The following is a 15,732-nucleotide window of genomic DNA, read 5'->3' on the forward strand; positions in this document are numbered from 1 at the left end:
TGTAATATATATGTAATATACTGTATTTAAGATGGTATCCCATGGCGGATGGAGGGGGGAGAGTTACACAGGGAGTCATGGCAACGGAAACAAGGTACTCCTCCACTGCAGACCACTGCCCTCCCATACACTAAAGAGATATACTATATTTTATAGTCATAATATCATTAATTTAACATGATTATTCTTTACTTTGGTTAGGTTGCTTACCAAATAGACTAATTTTATTCATAATGCTGGATTAGTAGTAACTGAATCTATTCAGAATCCAATGTGAACTTGGCTCCTGTGATTTTATTTACAACCCAGAGCTTTCAAAACCAGAACTTTATACCACACTTCCCTCCCCTTGCAATCTCAGCGATAGCGAACAGACTCCCACTGTCAGGGTCAGGATTAGAACTGGATGGCAACCCAGTCTCGTAAAGCAGTAGTGTTGCTTAGGGAAAAAAAAATACTATAACTCACTCAGGATTTATTACCACAATTTATTAGTAGCTTTGCTAACAGATTTACCAGGGTTTTACTTATTTATTTATTTTCAATTTTTCCCCCCAATAAGTTTATTTGTAATTTATGCAATGCAACAGGCCGTCAGGGGACAGAATCCCAAGCAGAACATTGTACTACCTCAACCATGTTTGCATGCATTTTGTTTCAGATAAGGCCCACATACTGTACACATGAACTAGGATATACGTTTCTGTGCTAGGTCTGCGTGTGTGTTAACCAATGTTGTTATCGTGAAAGTATTCACACCCCTTGACTTTTTCCACATTTTGTTGTGTTACAGCCTGGCCTACAGCCTGGCCTACACACAATACCCCATAATGTCAAAGTGGATTTATGTTTTTTGAAATTTTTACAAAAAAATGAAAGGCTGAAATGTCTTGAGTCAATAAGTATTCAACCCCTTTATTATGGCAAGCCTAAGTAAGTTAAGGAATACAATTTCACATAATAAGTTGCATCGACTCATGTGCGCAGTAATAGTGTTTAACGTGATTTTTGAATGACTACCACATCTCTCTACTCCACACATACAATTATCTGTACAGTCCTTTAATCGAGCAGTGAATTTCAAACACAGACTCAACTACAAATACCAGGGAGGTTTTCCATTGCTTCTCAAAGAAGGGCACCTATTGGTAGATGGGTAAAAAAAAGCAGTCATTGAATATTCCTTTGAGCATGGTGAAGTTATTAATTACACTGGATGGTGTATCAATGGATGGTGTATCAATACACAACTCAGTTGCCGGAGAGGAAGGAAACTGCTCAGGGATTTCACCATGAGACCAATGGTGACTTTAAAACAGTTACAGAGTTTAATGGCTGTGATAGGAAAAAACTGAGGATGGATCAACAAAATTGTAGTTACTCCACAATACTAACCTAATTGAAAGAGTGAAAATAAGGAAGCCTGTACAGATTACAAATATTCCAAAACATGCATCCTGTTTGCAACAAGGCACTAAAGTAAAACTGCAAAAAAATGTCTCAAAGAAATTTACTTTTTGTCCTGAATACATGTAATGTTTGGGGCAAATCCAATACAACACATTACTGAGTACCAGCATACAGTAGTGGTGGCTGCATCATATTATGGGTATGCTTGTAATAGTTGAGGACTGGGGAGTTTTCAGGATAAAAAGAAACAGAATGGCACTAAGCACAGGGAAAATCCTAGAGGAAATGTGGTTCAGTCGGCTTTCCACCAGACACTGGGAGATTAATTCACCTTTCAGCAGGACAATTACCTAAAACACAAGGCCAAATCTACACTGGAGTTGCTTACCAAGAAGACAGTGAATTACAGTTTTTACTTAAATCTGCTTGAAAATATATGGCAAGACCTGCAAATGGTTATCTAGCAAGTATCAACAACCAACTTGACAGAGCTTGAAGAATTGAAAAAATAATAATGTGCCAATATTGTACAATCCAGGTGTGGAAAGCTCTTAGAGACTTACCCCCCAAAACTCACAGCTGTCATCACTGCCAAGGGTGATTCTAACATGTATTGACTCAGGGGTTGAATACTTATCTAATCAACATATATTATTGTTTTATTTGACAAATGTTATCATTTTTCTTCCACAGTATTATGTGTAGATCATTGACAAAAAATTACAATTAAATCAATTTGAATCCCACTTTGTAACACAACAGAATGTGGAGAAAAAGGGGTTGTGGATACTTTCTGAAGGCACTGTATGTCTCTAATCTATCTGGGGCTGTGCCAGATGGCTTCACTGTCATCCCCATGCATCACTTTATGACACCATGACCACTCTGCACCTTACCTCTCATATCATAACCACCTATTCACTGTCATTTACATTCATTGTACAGTCATTTTTGTGTTTATTGCCTCTCTTCATTCACATCCCTGCTGTGTTTATAACTATTGCTTTCTTGTCAATAAAGACCGTTGAGATGTGTAAAATGACAGACATATTGCACAGTGACAGGGACAGAGAGAAAGGAGAGAGCGATTAAAAGCAGGAGAATGAGAGAGACAAGGAAAGAGGGAGAGAGAGTTAGAGAGAAAGAGAAAAATACAGGGACCGAAAGAGGGAGAGAGACAGAGGTATACTGTAATATCATGTCAGGTTCACGCCTGGTGCCACACAGGAGGATGAGTATAACATCATGGCATGTTCATCTCTCAAGCCTCTCGGCTGCGACTCGGCTGCGATGAGAAGAGAAGGTGTGCTGCTCGTCAGCAGGGACTAGCAGCTGTCAGTTCCCAACGTCTCCTTTTTTAAAAAGACTACACTTACAGTTGCCATCGCCACTTCTGTTTAATATGAAAAATGTCACCACTTATATTCCCAACGTGGAAGCCTTCCTCAGAACAGCATGCATTAAACACTGCTTGATTTCCATCTCATTTTTATTTTCTGTCTATGTGCAAGACATTGATTCATTTAGAATACCATGTATAATTTCACTCTGCATGCAGACACTGGCTTTAGTCTAACAGTAAAAGATATGGCAAGGTCTTACAATAGCCATGCAGTATTTCTCCACCATGGTGAGGCTGCTATGGGCACTCTCACCAACAACATTTATTTTGACTGTCTAGATAGAATAAACTGAAGTCACGCTGGATAACAGTGTCTGCTAATTGACTAAATGACCATTTATCTGTTCACCTTTTCTCTCTGTTTGTCTCTTCCCCCCCTCTGCAGGCTTGTAACGAGTTCACAACCCATGTGATGAACCTGCTGAGGGAGCAGAGTCGCACTCGGCCCATCTCTCCCAAGGAGATCGAGCGCATGGTGGGGATCATCCACCGCAAGTTCAGCTCCATCCAGATGCAGCTCAAACAGAGCACCTGCGAAGCCGTCATGATCCTGCGCTCACGCTTCCTCGATGCCAGGTGTGTGTCTCTGCGAGTGTGTGTATGTGTGCTTACAGCTGTACAAATGACCACATACAAAGTCACTGTACCACTGCAATGTTTTGTTGACTTGCTGTCACGCCCTGACCATAGAGAGCCCTTGGATCTCTATGGAGTAGTAGGTCAGGGCCTGACTAGGGGGTGTTCGAGGTTATATATTTCTATGTTGGTACTCTTGGTATGGTTCCCAATTAGAGGCAGCTGATGTTCATTGTCTCTAATTGGGGATCATACTTAAGGTTTCCCTGTTCCCACCTGCTTTTTGTGGGATATTGTTTTTGAGAGAGTGCATGTTGCACCGCAGTACTGCACGGTCGTTGTTTGTTTCTTGGTTTGTTTTAAGTTCCACTTGGTCTGTCTCTCCACATGATCGTGACACTTGCGTAGCTAGATATGTCCCTACCTGTAACTGCAATATTAACTTTTTTTATTTTTATAGTAGCATACAGAAATCAAGTAATGTCCACAGCAGGTTATTCTACAGCTTACCACCACTCTATACAACACAGCTGATTTTCCAAAATCTTCCAAGCCTTGAGCCTACCGACAGTACATCTCTGGGAGCCATTTGGACCAGCACATACGAGGTTGCTGCTTGGACACTGACAATCCTCTCCTCTCTTAAGGCTCCATAATGCTAAATGTTTCCCTTTTTTTCTTTTGATGCATGTTATGGATTTGCATACCTTTCTCCAAGGATAAATCTAACTCAGAGTCGGAGTCAGAGGCATAACATTTAAATTAGGCTTTTGCTCTTCTCACAAAAATACTCAAATATTATTTTGTAAATGGTTGTGGCTGTGGTGCTGGTGCAGGGAGGGAGGCAAGGGAAGGGCTTTAAGTGAGAGGGTGAGAGAGAGCGAGAGAGAGAGACAGAGAGAGAGAGTCAACAAGAGAGAGAGAGAGAGAGGGGGGGGGGGGGGGGGCACTGCTCAACCAGTCTCAGCTCTACTGATTAATCTGCAGCCTGCCCTAACACCATGCTGTGCACATTTACATATTCTCATGCAGGCTTTTGGAGTGCAGGGTGGAGATTTCAGCACAAATCTCTCTAACCAGTCAGTTGATTCGATGCACGGAGTCAGACATTTTACAAGGTTCCCTTCCCAGCTTATGTAAAACTCTCATGAGATGTGGCACATGCAGACATAACCTAATAGAGGGTGGAGATGGAGAAAGAGATGGAGGAGTCAGTGAGCTGAACAGCTCATGTTTACAGAACATTGTCTATCTTTAAATAAGGAAGTGTTGTGTTGTTTGTCAGGATTTTTTAATATTTTAATTTCACCTTTATTTAACCAGGTAGGCTAGTTGAGAACAAGTTCTCATTTACAACTGCGACCTGGCCAAGATAAAGCGTAGCAATTCAACACATACAACAACACAGAGTTACACATGGAATAAACAAAACATACAGTCAATAATAGAGTAGAACAAAAGAAAACAAAAAGTCTATATACAGTGAGTGCAAATTAGGTAAGTTAAGGAAATAAATAGGCCATGGTAGCGAAGTAATTACAATATAGCAATTAAACACTGGAATGGTAGATCGGCAGAAGATGAATGTGCAAGTAGAGATACTGGGGTGCAAAGGAGCAAGATAAATAAATAAATACAGTATGGGGATGAGGTAGGTAGATAGATGGGCTGTTTACAGATGGGCTATGTACAGGTGCAGTGATCTGTGAGCTGTTCTGACAGCTGGTGCTTAAAGCTAGTGAGGGAGGTAAGAGTCTCCAGCTTCAGAGATTTTTGCAGTTCGTTCCAGTCATGGGCAGCAGAGAACTGGAATCAAAGACAACCAAAGGAGGAATTGGCTTTGGGGGTGACCAGTGAGATATACAGTGCCTTGCGAAAGTATTCGGCCCCCTTGAACTTTGCGACCTTTTGCCACATTTCAGGCTTCAAACATAAAGATATAAAACTGTATTTTTTTGTGAAGAATCAACAACAAGTGGGACACAATCATGAAGTGGAACGACATTTATTGGATATTTCAAACTTTTTTAACAAATCAAAAACTGAAAAATTGGGCGTGCAAAATTATTCAGCCCCTTTACTTTCAGTGCAGCAAACTCTCTCCAGAAGTTCAGTGAGGATCTCTGAATGATCCAATGTTGACCTAAATGACTAATGATGATAAATACAATCCACCTGTGTGTAATCAAGTCTCCGTATAAATGCACCTGCACTGTGATAGTCTCAGAGGTCCGTTAAAAGCGCAGAGAGCATCATGAAGAACAAGGAACACACCAGGCAGGTCCGAGATACTGTTGTGAAGACGTTTAAAGCCGGATTTGGATACAAAAATATTTCCCAAGCTTTAAACATCCCAAGGAGCACTGTGCAAGCGATAATATTGAAATGGAAGGAGTATCAGACCACTGCAAATCTACCAAGACCTGGCCGTCCCTCTAAACTTTCAACTCATACAAGGAGAAGACTGATCAGAGATGCAGCCAAGAGGCCCATGATCACTCTGGATGAACTGCAGAGATCTACAGCTGAGGTGGGAGACTCTGTCCATAGGACAACAATCAGTCGTATATTGCACAAATCTGGCCTTTATGGAAGAGTGGCAAGAAGAAAGCCATTTCTTAAAGATATCCATAAAAAGTGTAGTTTAAAGTTTGCCACAAGCCACCTGGGAGACACACCAAACATGTGGAAAAAGGTGCTCTGGTCAGATGAAACCAAAATTGAACTTTTTGGCAGCAATGCAAAACGTTATGTTTGGCGTAAAAGCAACACAGCTCATCACCCTGAACACACCATCCGCCCTGTTAAAATTGATGGGAAGATGGATGGAGCCAAATACAGGACCATTCTGGAAGAAAACCTGATGGAGTCTGCAAAAGACCTGAGACTGGGACGGAGATTTGTCTTCCAACAAGACAATGATCCAAAACATAAAGCAAAATCTACAATGGAATGGTTCAAAAATAAACATATCCAGGTGTTAGAATGGCCAAGTCAAAGTCCAGACCTGAATCCAATCGAGAATCTGTGGAAAGAACTGAAAACTGCTGTTCACAAATGCTCTCCATCCAACCTCACTGAGCTCGAGCTGTTTTGCAAGGAGGAATGGGAAAAAATGTCAGTCTCTCGATGTGCAAAACTGATAGAGACGTACCCCAAGCGATTTACAGCTGTAATCGCAGCAAAAGGGGGCGCTACAAAGTATTAACTTAAGGGGGCTGAATAATTTTGCAAGCCCAATTTTTCAGTTTTGGATTTGTTAAAAAAGTTTGAAATATCCAATAAATGTTGTTCCACTTCATGATTGTGTCCCACTTGTTGTTGATTCTTCACAAAAAAATACAGTTTTATATCTTTATGTTTGAAGCCTGAAATGTGGCAAAAGGTCGCAAAGTTCAAGGGGGCCGAATACTTTTGCAAGGCACTGTACCTGCTGCAGCGCGTGCTACTATGGTGACAAGTGAGCTGAGATAAGGCGGGTCTTTACCTAGCAGAGACTTGTAGATGACCTGGAGCCAGTGGGTTTGACGACGAGTATGAAGCGAGGGCCAATCAACGAGAGCATACAGGTCGCAATGGTGGGTTGTGTATGGGGCTTTGGTGACAAAACGGATGGCACTGTGATAGACTGCATCCAGTTTGTTGAGTAGAGTGTTGGAGGCTATTTAATAGATGACGTCGCCGAAGTCGAGGATCGGTAGGATGGTCAGTTTTACGAGGGTATGTTTGGCAGCATGAGTGAAGGATGCTTTGTTGCGCAATAGGAAGCCGATTCTAGATTTAATTTTGGATTGGAGATGCTTAATGTGAGTCTGTAAGGAGAGTTTACAGTCTAACCAGACACCCAGGTATTTGTCGTTGTCCACGTATTTTAAGTCAGAGCCGTCCAGAGTAGTGATGCTGGACGGGCGGGCAGGTGCGGGCAGTGATCGATTGAAAAGCATGCATTTAGTTTTACTTTCATTTAAGAGCAGTTGGAGGCCACGGAAGGAGAGTTGTATGGCATTGAAGCTCGTCTGGAGGTTAGTTAACACAGTGTCCAAAGAGGGGCCAGAAGTATACAGAATGGTGTCATCTGTGTAGAGGTGGATCAGAGAATCACCAGCAGCAAGAGCAACATCATTGATGTTAACAGAAAAGAGAGTCGGCCCGAGAATTGATCCCTGTGGCACACCCATGGAGACTGCCAGAGGTCCGGACAACAGGCCCTCCGATTTGACACACTGAACTCTATCAGAGAAGTAGTTGGTAAACCAGGCGAGGCAATCATTTGAGAAACCAAGGTTGTCGAGTCTGCCAATAATAATGTGATTGACAGAGTCGAAAGCCTTGGCAAAGTCGATGAATACGGCTGCACAGTAATGTCTCTTATCGATGGCGGTTATGATGTTGTTTAGGACCTTGAGCGTGGCTGAGGTGCACCATGATCAGCCCTGAAACCAGATTGCATAGCGAAGAAGGTACGGTGGGATTCGAAATGGTCGGTAATCTGTTTGTTAACTTGGCTTTCGAAGACCTTAGAAAGACAGGGTAGGATAGATATAGGTCTGTAGCAGTTTGGGTCTAGAGTATCACCCCCTTTGAAGAGGGGTTGCAACAATTTTGGCAGATCATTTTAGAAAGAGAGGGTCCAGATTGTCTAGCCCGACTGATTTGTAGGGGTCCAGATTTTGCAGCTCTTTCAGAACATCAGCTATCAGGATTTGGGTGAAATGGTGGGGGATTAGGCGGGTTGCTGTGTAGGGTGCCGGGCAGTTGACCGGGGTAGGGGTAGCCTGGTGGAAAGCATGGCCAGCCGTAGAGAAAAGCTTATTGAAATTCTCAATTATAGTGGATTTATCGGAATTTGCATGCAGTGTTCATTTCTATTTGTGAACCTCTGAGAACATCTTTCATACCAGCTTAGGCAGCTGTATTGAATGTATTGTATTGCATTGGGTGGCAGTTGTATTGTTACTGTATGGGGTGCACGTATTTAATGTTTGCAGCCATTAGATTGACCCTGTGAACGGTATGTATTGTGCCAGGTGTTTCTTCTGGTCCTAACTAACCAATCTCTATCATTCTCCTTGCAGACGGAAAAGACGGAACTTCAACAAGCAGGCGACAGAGATCCTGAATGAGTACTTCTACTCCCACCTGTCTAACCCCTACCCTAGTGAGGAGGCCAAGGAAGAGCTGGCCAAGAAGTGCTCCATCACAGTTTCACAGGTGCAGTACAGTACAGCACCACCTGTCTGCAGGAACACCACACTACACCTAGAACAGGACTAGAGATAGTAGTGGGTTATTTATTATTGTTTTATTAATTCAAAGGATACATCGCAGGGACTACATTGATAGTGTAATATGATGATTGATAATATTATTAAGATTGCACTAACAATACCAAGGTAAACAGCAGTAATGTTCTGTGTTTTTCATTCATCATTCTGAAATGGGTAATCTCCTCAAACGGTTTCATTAAGTTTATGCAAAATTATTTTGAGGATGCATCTGGGCATCGTTTGATGAAAACAACGTGCTTCAGGGTCTGAATGATTAGTTGAGCTTTTGTCTGTGCCCCAAATTGCACCCTATTCCCTATAATGCACTGCTTTTGACCAGAGCCCTTTTTGACCAATGCCCATAGAGAATAGGGGTCCATTTGGGACACAACCTCTGTGTTCCTGGGTCTGTAATAAAATAACCTACCTTCTGTCTGCGTTCGTTTCAAACTTTGCAACAGGATTGATTATTTTTTTCATTTTAATGTTGTTTATCATTAGCGCTAGCTGGCTTATCCCGGTAGCTTCATCGGGGAGTCCATTAGCTGTAATGGGTGTTAGCTAGCGGGTGTTGACTGATTGGTGCTAGCGTGAGCTCTGATTATAGCTGCAGTCATACTGACATAATTAGACTGTTATTGGCAATCATTCCCTTCTGCCACTAATGTGGATTCACAGCACTGGTCTATGTAGCCAGCGGGAGCACTCACTACTACCTCAAAGGCTGTCCCAAATGGCACCCTTTTCCCTTTATACTGCACTACCTTTGACCAGGGCTCATTTGGGATGCAGGAAAAGTCTTGGTTCACTGTCATATATATGATATGCCAGACAGTGGAAGGCCACGCATGCCTCATTCTGATTCTTATTTCACACTCACTATTTGCTCATTAGAAATGTGGGAAATGATTTGTGTAACAAAATAATTTACAGTTGCACATTGTTTGTACAGGTTTCCAACTGGTTTGGAAACAAAAGAATCAGATACAAGAAAAACATTGGAAAGTTCCAGGAAGAAGCCAATATGTATGCTGCCAAAACTGCAGTCAACGCGACCAACGTATCCTCACATGGAAGCCAGGCTAATTCGCCCTCCACCCCAAATTCTGCAGGTAAAGAACAATACCAATGGGTTACCCTTTTTACAGATAGGCTACAATATTTGGAAGGTTCTGAATAAACTCTCTATATCAGACAGGGATTAAAAAGGCTTTGTCCAAGAGTAGGATACCTGGGCCCCATATCAATGCTTTCTGCCCCTGTTGTTTTTCTTTTCAATTAACACAACCTTTCTCCTATTTTATCTCAATACTTATTATTTTACACTGTCAGAACATTACATTTTTGTTGTACCATTTTCATTTACAAATTGAATTAATTAATTATTCTTGTTGACCATGAATAACATTTGTACAGAAACACATAACATATCATGGCGCTAATCATTTTGATTGTAGAAACATACTATCATTCTACTTTCATATTGACAAATGGGCACAACAACAACAACCGCCCCTGATGTCGGTGCTTGACTCACCTTTGACTCGCCCCTGATGTCGGTGCTTGAATCACCTTTGACTCACCCCTGATGTCGGTGCTTGACTCACCTTTGACTCGCCCCTGATGTCGGTGCTTGACTCACCTTTGACTCACCCCTGATGTCGGTGCTTGACTCACCTTTGACTCGCCCCTGATGTCGGTGCTTGACTCACCTTTGACTCACCCCTGATGTCGGTGCTTGACTCACCTTTGACTCGCCCCTGATGTCGGTGCTTGACTCACCTTTGACTTGCCCCTGATGTCGGTGCTTGACTCACATTTGACTCACCCCTGATGTCGGTGCTTGACTCACCTTTCCCTCAGCTTTATGCTGCCACTCTCTAATCTGTCTGCTCACTTTGGCCCTAGCCCTAACTCTATATTCTAACTTTAGTTCTATATTCTAACTCTAGCTCTATATTCTAACTCTAGCTCTATATTCTAACTTTAGCTCTATATTTTAACTCTAGCTCTATATTCTAACTCTAGCTCTATATTCTAACTTTAGTTCTATATTCTAACTCTAGCTCTATATTCTAACTCTAGCTCTATATTCTAACTCTAGCTCTATATTCTAACTTTAGCTCTATATTTTAACTCTAGCTCTATATTCTAACTCTAGCTCTATATTCTAACTCTAGCTCTATATTCTAACTTTAGCTCTATATTTGAACTCTAGCTCTATATTCTAACTCTAGCTCTATATTCTAACTCTAGCTCTATATTCTAACTTTAGCTCTATATTTTAACTCTAGCTCTATATTCTAACTCCAGCTTTAGCTCTATTAACTCTTTGCATGGTGCTTCTCCGGGTCTAACCCTGGACGGGGCGAAGTGGCTGAATCCTGCTCTGCTTGCTCCTATTTCACTCTGCTCTGTGATTCCAGTGCTCCTTCCCTCTCTCCTCTTCCAGGTTCTGCTGGCTCTTTTAACATGTCAAACTCCGGCGACTTGTTCATGAGCGTGCAGTCTCTCAATGGGGACTCGTACCAAGGTGCTCAGGTTGGAGCCAACGTGCAGTCACAGGTAGGGCCCTATAACTAAGCAGTACAGAAGACACTACTATAGAAACAGACCCAGACCCACTTACCGAAGAACAGGCCTTGTAATCTATCTTAATTGCACCACAGGAATCTCAGTACTGCTCTAGTGTCTGGATCACTTTGGGCTCCTAATACCACCAATACATAGGGTTTTCAAGGTATTGTTATCGACCATTGTTACTAAAACATGCTTACAGTGAGTGTAGTGATGAAAATAATGTAATACTCTCTGCAGCTCTTTTTATATGCCACAAGTTCATCCTTTCTACAGTCTTCTAAATACATAATAACATGTTTAGGTTATCTTGCTTTTTCTTGTCAATGGCTGGATGTAGTTCATGTGCGTTTTGTCTGCCTGGACTGTATTATAATACTACTTTCCTTCTGGTCTTTCTGTTTGTCTTGTCTGCTCTGACCTTGCTTTGTCTGTGTTCCTCTGTTGTGTTTCAGGTGGATACCCTTCGCCATGTTATCAGTCAGACAGGCGGATACAGTGAGGGCCTCACAGCCAGCCAGATGTACAGTCAACAGAGCATCAATGTCAGTAGAAAACAACTCTCTTCCCTACCAATTATTTCAAAGCCATAGGGCTCAGAATGACACTTAGTAGGATTTGTCTCAGCTCCACCACAGTCACCTAGTTGATTGCTTCTGTATCGGTCATGCCACGAGCAACGCGCTGGCCGGCAGAACGGCGTTGGGCTGGCCACACACACACGGCACAGCCGCCTGAGCCTGTCACGTTCAATCAGCTCTCTCGCAGCACCTGCAGCCACTCACGGCCATGTAGCCGTGCAGGGACGGCACAAGCAGGTGACACCTCCTGCGACTCGCGGCTCGGGTCGCCCCTCCTCCCCAACGCTCCCTCCGACCACCTGACCCTGATTATCACTGCAGGTCCAGAGGCCCAGTTAAAATCCTATCAGAACAACCCCAGAGTAGTCACATTAAAAATAAAAATAAACAAACTGCTAACCCCTAGACAAAGCACTGGGGGCGTAACATGGGGGCATATTTCCATCATGTTATATTTCATTTGTATTTTTTAGGAGATTGGGAAGGAGAGTGTGTGTGTGTGTGTGTGTGTGTGTGTATGTGTGTGTGTGTGTGTGAGTGTGAGTGTGTGTGTGTGTGTGTGTGTGTGTGTGTGTGTGTGGGTGTGTGTGTGTGTGTGTGTGTGTGTGTGTGTTTTGGTTGAGGGTGGGGGAAGAGGAGGGGAAGAAGGGGGAGGTTAGCTGGCGGCTGCAAACAGCAGGGAAATTCACAGCGACAAGCCGTGTCGTAAAAGGGGAAATCGATAAGACAGACACAAGAGAGCGGAGTGTGGACTTAGGACAGCAATCCAAGCGAATTGCTCAGATCATGCTCCCACCACTCTAATGGCCCTGACAGCAAGCTGCGGCGGCGTGCTGTGGTGAAAGCTACGACGAGGACGAGAGAGGACGGTCACAGTCACACACAGCCGCGCAGCTCGGCTGCTGGCTTCCTCTCCCGTCCCTAAGCCTCACTCGTCGTGCCTCAATGGCTGTATGATAATGAGATGAAATGTCTCCTGTGAAAAAAAACATGTATGTAGTGTATTCAAATCCCCCTCCCTGGCTCGCTCTCCGCTCGTCTCCCCCCCACAGAACAGGCTGTGATAACCCTGAGAGAGCAGCACTAAAGTTTTCAAGCGCTGTTCTCAGACAGCACTCTGACCTCATGGATATCGTTAGGACGCCTGCTTGCTCCACTGTGTCCTAAAATGTTACAATATGTTATTTTCCACACAGGTGCATAGCCTTAAAAGAGCCTCTTACTGCATAACAATAGAATAATATTATCTTATCTGTATGATAGGAGAAGGATATCATCTTATCTGGATGATAAGAGAAGGATATCTATCATCTTATCTGGATGATAATAAAATAGCACATAAAATATGGTTCCCCGTTCTCAATATAGGATTTGGGGAGATATAATAAATAATTTATACATTTTAGTATTCTGGAGTGGGTTTGATTACTATGTAGTTTATTTCCTTTGTCTCTCTGCAGCAATATACTTCAATAGTATTTGTGTTAAAAATGACAGATTTACCTCAGTATCAAACCCATTCACAAAGCAAAGCGCAGGAAAGCTGTCAGCTTAGAAACAGTGAATGACCTTTGTGCTCGTCCAGCTTTACAGACGGAGAAGAGAGAGAGAGAAAGACACGAGAAAGAGAGGTCGGGAATATGTCCTATCTATCTGTTTTACGATGAAAAGCCTCCCCTCTCTGTGTTGATAATGACTGAGCAGATGCATAATGTGATTTGTGGTAGACTAGAGCAGTAATTACAGTTAGGAAATAGACAGAGTGTCACCAAAGTCAGACATTTTAAGACTTTTATTTTGCTCCATTTATTATTACAGACTTTCTTCTGCCTGAAATAACGGGCTTTGAAATTAAAGGCTGTCGAGGACCATTTCCATTTTTTCTGATGGCATGAAATTTGCTATTCATATCCCAAATGCTCTTTTGCAGCTCATCTCCAGGACTGGAAATGGCCTACAAGTATTTAATTGTGTTTTCATTAAATCTCCCAATGTCATCATTTTCTACCATTGATTCCTCTTAGGACTGTTTTGTGACTTTTGTTTTAAGGTCCTTTTCAGATGTTGTCACTGTTATTATGTGTCATTAAATGTGGCAGGCGTTTACTAACAATCCCAGTGATACAAGATTGCAATCATAACAAAACGTTTTCATAATAATCATTTTAGCACACTGCATGTGATTTACAGAATTTTCAGTTGCTTCAAACAAGTACAATTGTTATGACAATTTCGTTCTGAAATATGAGGTCTAGTTTACTGTAATTTGAGTGAATTAGATGTTAATCCAATGCAGATTTGGCTTGAGGCTGTAGGGGATTATAGGTTGAGTAGTTTAGGAGTTGTTCTAGCATCAGGACTAAAGCTCATACCGTAGTTACTACATGTGCCCTCAGGACTTCACAGATACAGCATTCAATGCTGCAGATGAGATGGTATAATACTCTTATTGAACTGCATAATGAATATGTACTCTGAAAGAAAAGAGAGAAAAAAAGCATAGAAAACCTTTTTTATATTTTTTATATCTTTGAACTTGTCCCATTGCTGAAACTCTGCTACGGACTCGGGAGAGGCAAAGGTCGAGAGCCATGCGTCCTCCGAAACACGATCCTGCCAAGCCGCACTGCTTCTTGACACATTGCTTGCTTATCCCGTAGCCATGGGTATGTTATGGGTATATGCCTGTGTCCTTTGCCTGTATTCATCTTTCCTCTCTCCTTCTGTCTCTTTTGTCTCTCTCAGGCAAACGGAGGCTGGCAGGATGCAACCACCCCCTCATCAGTGACATCACCCACAGAAGGACCTGGAAGTGTTCACTCTGACACGTCCAACTGATCCCTCCACCCTCCACCACCATCCAGACACCCCCGACCTCCACCCTCGATCAGCCAGCCCCCAGTCAGCTCCCCTTCAGAACGGGAGGTATCACTAGACTGGTCACAGAGCAAGAGACCTCTCTCTACAGGTGGGGACTACAGGATGAAACGCCATCATCACCACCACAGACAGTTCTTCGTGTCTTATGTCCCGTCTCTACAACCAACTATGACACAGTCAGTCAGTAGCCTGAGTAGGGCTCTGTTCTCCCATTTATCTACGACCTCATTCACTGTCTGTCTGTACAGTTGTCTTCACCAGATATCCATGTTGCCTCTGTGTGATCTGACTTATAACACAGTAGGCAAATAGTTACAACAGGTATACACAGTATTGCCCGTATCTTGTAGATTGAAATGCTTTTCTCACTACCTCTATTGAAAATAACAACAAAACAACAACTTCTAAAAAAGCATCGTTTTTTTTTCTTTGTAATAACTGACATTGACAGTAGCTCCCAATCTCCCTTGTCCTGTCTCAAGGCTTGTTTTGAGGACAGTTTTGCCTTTGTGACTAGTTTTACCCTATATAATTACTTAATTCCCAACATTTGTTTTGTCCATAGTGCCAAAGTTCAACACAGGAGGGGAATTTTTATAATATGACATTGTGCGTGTGGAAAAATACATATCCATCTGACTATTCACATCACATACCGTAGCTTAATAACATTTCTTGTTAGTAGCTAACAATGGGATGATTTGAAAGGAGAACCTTGAGATTCAAATGCTCCTCCTCATTTTAGGCATTCTGTTTCAGCTTCTACAATGGTCAATAAAACATGACACATTTTTAGTACAACAATGGCGTGTGTTCTGTTCATACTGAATGAGTGGTCAACAATGCATAAGCAAAACACAAAAGAGTAACGGTATACTCCAGAATTAATGGAAGGGATGGTTTGGAAGGTTATAAAGAAATGGATCATGGTGATTCTAGCTTCATGGTGATTCTAGCTTCATGGTGATTTCAGCTTCATGGTGATTCCAGCTTCATGGTGATTCCAGATACATTTTTTAAACTGATACTCAGTCCACAC

The 15,732-nt window shown here is 42.4% G+C and overlaps 1 protein-coding gene across 4 annotated transcripts in view; it reads left to right on the forward strand.

The window, feature by feature from the left end:
• Positions 1-15,497, forward strand: part of LOC139409403 (pre-B-cell leukemia transcription factor 1-like) — a 107,921-nt gene extending 92,424 nt beyond the window's left edge. The window contains exons 4-10 of one of the 4 annotated variants that reach the window (XM_071154514.1): positions 32-94; positions 3,198-3,388; positions 8,464-8,599; positions 9,608-9,767; positions 11,108-11,220; positions 11,688-11,777; positions 14,559-15,497. In XM_071154514.1, coding sequence (XP_071010615.1) covers positions 32-94; positions 3,198-3,388; positions 8,464-8,599; positions 9,608-9,767; positions 11,108-11,220; positions 11,688-11,777; positions 14,559-14,651 — 846 coding nt within the window. In that variant the 3' untranslated portion in view covers positions 14,652-15,497. The remainder of the gene's footprint in view (positions 1-31; positions 95-3,197; positions 3,389-8,463; positions 8,600-9,607; positions 9,768-11,107; positions 11,221-11,687; positions 11,778-14,558) is intronic. The other 3 variants (XM_071154515.1, XM_071154516.1, XM_071154517.1) reach the window with 3 other exon arrangements.
• The last annotated feature ends 235 nt before the right edge of the window (positions 15,498-15,732 follow it).

Source organism: Oncorhynchus clarkii, chromosome 5, assembly GCF_045791955.1.
Source record: "Oncorhynchus clarkii lewisi isolate Uvic-CL-2024 chromosome 5, UVic_Ocla_1.0, whole genome shotgun sequence".
NCBI classification, from domain to species: Eukaryota; Metazoa; Chordata; class Actinopteri; order Salmoniformes; family Salmonidae; genus Oncorhynchus; species Oncorhynchus clarkii.